At 54.9% G+C, this 7500-nt stretch overlaps 2 protein-coding genes and 1 long non-coding RNA gene across 8 annotated transcripts in view; 1 reads left to right on the top strand and 2 right to left on the bottom strand.

The window, feature by feature from the left end:
* Nucleotides 1-3719, top strand: part of lancl2 (LanC lantibiotic synthetase component C-like 2 (bacterial)) — a 12025-nt gene extending 8306 nt beyond the window's left edge. Inside the window, exons 6-7 of the mRNA XM_034079419.2 lie at nt 1700-1882; nt 2338-3719. Coding sequence (XP_033935310.1) covers nt 1700-1882; nt 2338-2355 — 201 coding nt within the window. The 3' untranslated portion in view covers nt 2356-3719. The remainder of the gene's footprint in view (nt 1-1699; nt 1883-2337) is intronic.
* A 259-nt stretch (nt 3720-3978) lies between these two features.
* On the bottom strand, nt 3979-7191 carry LOC139433553 (uncharacterized). Of its 6 annotated transcripts, none has more exons than XR_011642997.1 (5): nt 6743-7191; nt 6205-6279; nt 5766-6136; nt 4513-4587; nt 3979-4200 (listed from the first exon to the last, which is right to left on the bottom strand). It is a non-coding gene; the product is annotated as an uncharacterized lncRNA (long non-coding RNA). The 6 variants fall into 6 exon arrangements; XR_011642998.1 differs by having other exon boundaries at nt 3979-4170; XR_011643002.1 differs by having other exon boundaries at nt 5766-6022; nt 6220-6279.
* Nucleotides 7192-7480: 289 nt separating this feature from the next.
* The window catches only part of LOC117443434 (matrix metalloproteinase-23-like), a 12208-nt gene continuing 12188 nt past the window's right edge, over nt 7481-7500 (bottom strand). The window contains exon 6 of the mRNA XM_071202600.1: nt 7481-7488. Coding sequence (XP_071058701.1) covers nt 7481-7488 — 8 coding nt within the window. The remainder of the gene's footprint in view (nt 7489-7500) is intronic.

The raw sequence follows: 7500 nt of genomic DNA, 5'->3' as shown, positions 1-7500 counted from the left end.
TGCGGGTAACACCTGGTCTACGGGTAAAACCTGGTCTACGGGTAGCACCTGGTCTACAGGTACCACCTGGTAACACCTGGTCTACGGGTAGCACCTGGTCTACAGGGAACACCTGGTCTACAGGTACCACCTGGTCTACGGGTACCACCTGGTCTACAGGTACCACCTGGTCTACGGGTACCACCTGGTCTACGGGTACCACCTGGTCTACGGGTACCACCTGGTAACACCGGGTCTACGGATACCACCTGGTCTACGGGTAGCACCTGGTCTACAGGTACCACCTGGTAACACCTGGTCTACGGATACCACCTGGTCTACGGGTACCACCTGGTAACACCGGGTCTACGGATACCACCTGGTCTACGGGTAGCACCTGGTCTACGGGTACCACCTGGTAACACCTGGTCTACGGATACCACCTGGTCTACGGGTACCACCTGGTCTACGGGTACCACCTGGTAACACCTGGTCTACGGGTACCACCTGGTCTACGGGTACCACCTGGTAACACCTGGTCTACGGGTACCACCTGGTCTACGGGTACCACCTGGTCTACGGGTACCACCTGGTCTACGGGTAACACCTGGTCTACGGGTAACACCTGGTCTACAGGGAACACCTGGTACCACCTGGTCTGCGGGTACCACCTGGTCTACGGGTACCACCTGGTCTACGGGTACCACCTGGTCTACGGGTACCACCTGGTCTACGGGTACCACCTGGTCTACGGGTAGCACCTGGTCTAGGGGTACCACCTGGTCTACGGGTACCATCTGGTCTGCGGGTACCACCTGGTCTGCGGGTACCACCTGGTCTGCGGGTACCACCTGGTCTACAGGTAGCATCTGGTCTGCGGGTACCACCTGGTCTGCGGGTACCACCTGGTCTGCGGGTACCACCTGGTCTGCGGGTACCACCTGGTCTACAGTAACACCTGATCAGGAGGACGCGTCCCCAGCTGACCCAGAGAGCCACGCAGGTTCTGGTCCAGGCTCTCGTCCCCTCACTAGACTCCTGCACCCCCTCCTGCTGGTCTCCCTGCATGTGCCCTCCGACCTCTCTCACCCAGAATGCATTGCGGCTCGTCTGGTCTTCAGCCTTCCTGAATGTTCCACTCCGCTCCTCCGCTCCCTCCACTGGCTTCCGGTAGCTGCTAGAATCCACTTCAAGATGCTTGTGTACCATGCTGCGAATGGATCTGGCCCCTCCTCCATCCAGGACATGGTTAAACCGTGCACCCCAGCACGTGCACTACGCTCTGCATCAGCCAGACGGCTCGCTGCACCCTCGCTGCGAGGGGGACCCAAGTTCCATCAGCAGGAACACGTGGGTTTGCTGTCCTGGCTCCAAGATGGTGGAACGAGCTCCCATTTCCATCAGGACAGCAGAAAGCTCACACACCTTCCAGACTGAAACTCATCTCCTTCGACTCCACCTCGAGGATAGAACTGCTAACAAAGCACTTATATACTAACAAAGGACTGGCTCCTCTAAAGCCAGCTGAGCAGCACTTGAGATGCTTGGCTCTATGAAACCTGATGGACTTTATGATTCTGTTTCCTTCCTGGTGGAACGCACTTATTGTGAGTCGCTCTGGATAAAAGTCTCATAAAATATGATGTATATATAAAATCTCTCTCTCTCTCTCTCTCTCTCTCTCTCTCTCTCTCTCTCTCTCTCTCTCTCTCTCTCTCAGCCTGGAGCCAGAGTCCCGGCTGATGTTCTCTCAGAGTTCGTTCGTCCGAGCATCGATTACGTTCGTCATAAGAAGTTTCGTTCGGGGAATTTCCCGTCGTCTCTGAGCAACGAGAGCGACCGATTGGTTCAGTGGTGCCACGGATCGCCGGGGGTCATACACACACTGCTGATGGCCCACCAGGTGAGGTACCTGCCGTACACACACCTGTACACACACTATCACCTGTACACACACCTGTACACACTATCACTTGTACACACACTCCTCATGAACCACCAGGTGAGGTACCTGCTGTACACACACCTGTACACACACCTGTACACACACCTGTACACACACCTGTACACACACTCTTCATCAAGTCTCTGCAGAGCTTGTGAGGAGATTATGACAAAGAGAGAGTTTATAAATCCTCCTCACGGAACACCAGCCATTCATCAGCCTAGACACACACACACACACACACACACACACACACACACACACACACACACACACACACACACACACACACACACACACACACACACACACACACACACACACACACACACACACACACTCACTCTCTCTCTGAGAACAAAGCTGATCACTGTCTCTTCTGTTGTTGTTGTTGTTGTTGTTGTTGCATGCAGAGCGTTTCATTTAGCTAATGAATAGTCAAACGAGGCACGATCAGGCTGAGACGTTGTGTGATGCCTGAGAGTTAAACGGAGAGGACGAGACGATGCACGGCGTACCGTTCTGTTCTGTCGTGGACATGTCCTCTAGCAGAAACAACAAGCTGCCTCTGGAGGACACGACTAACAGCACCGAGGACACGGGGCTGTCTGCCTCTGGAGGACACGACTAGCAGCACCGAGGACACGGGGCTGTCTGCCTCTGGAGGACACGACTAGCAGCACCGAGGACACGGGGCTGTCTGCCTCTGGAGGACACGACTAGCAGCACCGAGGACACAGGGCTGTCTGCCTCTGGAGGACACGACTAGCGGCACCGAGGACACGGGGCTGTCTGCCTCTGGAGGACACGACTAGCGGCACCGAGGACACGGGGCTGTCTGCCTCTGGAGGACACGACTAGCGGCACCGAGGACACGGGGCTGTCTGCCTCTGGAGGACACGACTAGCAGCACCGAGGACACAGGGCTGTCTGCCTCTGGAGGACACGACTAGCAGCACCGAGGACACGGGGCTGTCTGCCTCTGGAGGACACGACTAGCGGCACCGAGGACACGGGGCTGTCTGCCTCTGGAGGACACGACTAGCAGGCACCGAGGACACGGGGCTGTCTGCCTCTGGAGGACACGACTAGCAGCACCGAGGACACGGGGCTGTCTGCCTCTGGAGGACACGACTAGCAGCACCGAGGACACGGGGCTGTCTGCCTCTGGAGGACACAGCTAGCAGCACCGAGGACACGGGGCTGTCTGCCTCTGGAGGACACGACTAGCAGCACCGAGGACACGGGGCTGTCTGCCTCTGGAGGACACGACTAGCAGCACCGAGGACACGGGGCTGTCTGCTCTCGCGTTGCGTTGAGAGTGGCAGGAGAGCTGGGGTTAGGAATCTTAAGGTCAACATGTTGTTTGATCTCTTAATATAGATTGTGTTGAAAGCAGTCTGGATGCTAGGAAGCCAGTGTGCTTCACAGTGTGCTTCACAGTGTGCTTCACAGTGTGCTTCACAGTGTGCTTCACAGTGTGCTTCACAGTGTTCAGGACGCCGAGAAGTCAAAGCATGAACAAGCATGGGCTCAAAGTAGACGTCTCACTCAGGTCTCTCCTGCACAACGCACAGGGGGACACCTGTCTCTCTCTCACCTGTCTGTCTCTCTCTCACCTGTCTCTCTCTCACCTGTCTGTCTCTCACCTGTCTGTCTCTCACCTGTCTGTCTCTCACCTGTCTGTCTCTCACCTGTCTCTCTCTCACCTGTCTGTCTCTCACCTGTCTGTCTCTCACCTGTCTCTCTCTGTCTCTCACCTGTCTCTCTCTCACCTGTCTCTCTCTCACCTGTCTGTCTCTCACCTGTCTGTCTCTCACCTGTCTGTCTCTCACCTGTCTCTCCTCAACTGTCTCTCTCTCACCTGTCTGTCTCTCACCTGTCTCTCTCTCACCTTCTGTCTCTCACCTGTCCTGTCTCTCACCTGTCTCTCTCTCACCTGTCTCTCTCACCTGTCCTCTCTCACCTGTCTCTCTCTCACCTGTCTGTCTCTCACCTGTCTGTCTCTCACCTGTCTTCTCTCACCTGTCTGTCTCTCACCTGTCTCTCTCTCAACTGTCTCTCTCTCACCTGTCTGTCTCTCACCTGTCTCTCTCTCACCTGTCTGTCTCTCACCTGTCTCTCTCTCACCTGTCTCTCTCTCACCTGTCTCTCACCTGTCCCTCTCTCACCTGTCTCTCTCTCACCTGTCTCTCTCTCACCTGTCTCTCTCTCACCTGTCTGTCTCTCACCTGTCTCTCTCTCACCTGTCTCTCTCTCACCTGTCTCTCTCTCACCTGTCTGTCTCTCACCTGTCTGTCTCTCTCTCACCTGTCTGTCTCTCACCTGTCTGTCTCTCACCTGTCTGTCTCTCACCTGTCTCTCTCCCTGTCTCTCTCTCACCTGTCTGTCTCTCACCTGTCCCTCTCTCACCTGTCTCTCTCTCACCTGTCTGTCTCTCGTCTGTCTCTCACCTGTCTCTCTCACCTGTCTCTCTCTCACCTGTCTCTCTCCACCTGTCTCTCTCTCACCTGTCTGTCTCCACCTGTCTCTCTCTCACCTGTCTCTCTCTCACCTGTCTGTCTCTCACCTGTCTGTCTCTCTCTCACCTGTCTCTCTCACCTGTCTGTCTCTCACCTGTCTGTCTCTCACCTGTCTCTCTCTCTCACCTGTCTGTCTCTCACCTGTCTCTCTCTCACCTGTCTCTCACCTGTCTCTCTCACCTGTCTCTCTCTCACCTGTCTCTCTCTCACCTGTCTCTCTCTCACCTGTCTGTCTCTCACCTGTCTCTCTCTCACCTGTCTCTCTCACCTGTCTCTCTCACCTGTCTCTCTCTCACTGTCTCTCTCACCTGTCTTCTCTCACCTGTCTCTCTCTCACCTGTCTGCTCTCACCTGTCTCTCACCGGTCTCTCTCACTGTTGTCTCCCCGTCTCTCACCCCCTGTCTTCTCTCACCTGTCCTTCTCTCACCTGTCTGTCTCTCACCTGTCTCCTCTCACCTGTCTGTCTCTCTCCCTGTCCTGTCTCTCTCACCTGTCTCTCTCTCACCTGTCTGTCTCTCACCTGTCTGTCTCTCACCTGTCTCTCTCTCACCTGTCTCTCTCACCTGTCTCTCTCGCACCTGTCTGTCTCTCACCTGTCTCTCTCTCACTGTCTCTCTCTCACCTGTCTTCTCTCACCTGTCTTCTCTCACCTGTCTGTCTCTCACCTGTCCTCTCTCTCACCTGTCTGTCTCTCACCTGGTCTGTCTCTCACCTGTCTCTCTCTCACCTGTCTCTCTCTCACCTGTCTCTCTCACCTGTCTCTCTCTCACCTGTCTCTCCTCACCTGTCTTCTCTCACCTGTCTCTCTCTCACCTGTCTCTCTCACCTGTCTCTCTCTACACGTCTGTCTCTCCCTGTCTCTCTCTCACCTGTTCACTCTCTCACCTGTTCACTCTCTCACCTGCTCTCTCTCTCACCTGCTCTCTCTCTCACCTGTCTCTCACCTGTTCTCTCTCTCTCACCTGTCTCTCCTCACCTGTATCTCTCTCACCTGTCTGTATCTCCTCACCTGTCTCTCTTCTCACCTGTCTCTTCACCTGTCTCTCTCTCACCTGTCTCTCTCTCACCTGTCTCTCTTACCTGTCTCTCTCTCTCACCTGTCTCTCTCTCACCTGTCTCTCACCTGTCTCTCTCTCACCTGTCTCTCCTCTCACCTGTCTCTCACCTCACCTGTCTCTCTCTCACCTGTCTCTCTCTCACCTGTCTGTCTCTCACCTGTCTCTCTCTCACCTGTCTCTCTCTCACCTGTCTCTCTCTCACCTGTCTGTCTCCACCTGTCTCTCTCTCTCCTGTCTGTCTCCACCTGTCTCTCTCTCACCTGTCTCTCTCTCTCACCTGTCTCTCTCTCTCACCTGTCTCTCTCTCACCTGTCTCTCTCACCTGTCTCTCTCTCACCTGTCTCTCTCTCACCTGTCTCTCTCACCTGTCTCTCTCTCACCTGTCTCTCTCTCACCTGTCTCTCTCACCTGTCTCTCTCTCACCTGTCTCTCTCTCTCACCTGTCTGTCTCTCACCTGTCTGTCTCTCACCTGTCTCTCTCTCACCTGTCTCTCTCTCACCTGTCTCTCTCTCTCACCTGTCTGTCTCTCACCTGTCTCTCACCTGTCTCTCTCACCTGTCTCTCTCACCTGTCTCTCTCTCTCACCTGTCTCTCTCTCACCTGTCTGTCTCTCACCTGTCTCTCTCTCACCTGCTCTCTCTCACCTGTCTCTCTCACCTGTCTCTCTCTCACCTGTCTCTCTCACCTGTCTCTCTCACCTGTCTCTCTCTCACCTGTCTCTCTCTCTCACCTGTCTGTCTCTCACCTGTCTCTCTCTCACCTGTCTCTCTCACCTGTCTGTCTCTCTCACCTGTCTGTCTCTCTCTCACCTGTCTCTCTCACCTGTCTGTCTCTCACCTGTCTGTCTCTCACCTGTCTGTCTGTCTGTCTCTCTCTCTCTCACCTGTCTGTCTCTCACCTGTCTGTCTCTCTCTCACCTGTCTCTCTCACCCTGTCTGTCTCTCACCTGTCTGTCTCTCACCTGTCTGTCTGTCTGTCTGTCTGTCTCTCTCTCTCTCACCTGTCTGTCTCTCACCTGTCTGTCTCTCACCTGTCTCTCTCTCACCCGTCTCTCTCACCTGTCTGTCTCTCACCTGTCTGTCTCTCACCTGTCTGTTCTCACCTGTCTCTCTCTCACCTGTCTGTCTGTCTGTCTCTCTCTCTCTCACCTGTCTGTCTCTCACCTGTCTGTCTCTCACCTGTCTCTCTCTCACCCGTCTCTCTCACCTGTCTCTCTCTCACCTGTCTGTCTCTCACCTGTCTGTCTCTCACCTGTCTCTCTCTCACCTGTCTCTCTCTCCTGTCTGTCTCTCACCTGTCTGTCTCTCACCTGTCTCTCTCTCACCTGTCTGTCTCTCACCTGTCTCTCTCACCTGTCTGTCTCTCACCTGTCTGTCTCTCACCTGTCTCTCTCTCACCTGTCTGTCTCTCACCTGTCTCTCTCTCACCTGTCTGTCTCTCACCTGTCTCTCTCTCACCTGTCTGTCTCTCACCTGTCTCTCTCTCACCTGTCTCTCTCTCACCTGTCTGTCTCTCACCTGTCTGTCTCTCTCACCTGTCTCTCTCTCACCTGTCTGTCTCTCACCTGTCTGTCTCTCACCTGACTCTCTCTCACCTGTCTGTCTCTCACCTGTTTCTCTCTCACCTGTCTCTCACCTGTCTGTCTCTCACCTGACTCTCTCTCACCTGTCTCTCTCTCACCTGTCTGTCTCACCTGTCTGTCTCTCACCTGTCTGTCTCTCACCTGACCTCTCTCACCTGTCTGTCTCTCACCTGTCTCTCTCACCTGTCTCTCACCTGTCTGTCTCTCACCTGTCTCTCTCTCACCTGTCTCTCTCTCACCTGTGTCTCTCACCTGTCTGTCTCTCTCTCACCTGTCTCTCTCTCACCTGTCTGTCTCTCACCTGACTCTCTCTCACCTGTCTCCTCTCACCTGTCTCTCACCTGTCTCTCTCTCACCTGTCTCTCTCTCACCGTCTCTCACCTGTCTCTCTCTCACCTGTCTGTCTCTCACC

This window comes from Pseudochaenichthys georgianus, unplaced genomic scaffold, assembly GCF_902827115.2.
Source record: "Pseudochaenichthys georgianus unplaced genomic scaffold, fPseGeo1.2 scaffold_611_arrow_ctg1, whole genome shotgun sequence".
Lineage (NCBI taxonomy): Eukaryota > Metazoa > Chordata > Actinopteri > Perciformes > Channichthyidae > Pseudochaenichthys > Pseudochaenichthys georgianus.
The sequence above is the reverse complement of the archived record's forward strand: the minus strand, read 5'-3'. Positions and strand labels throughout refer to the sequence as shown.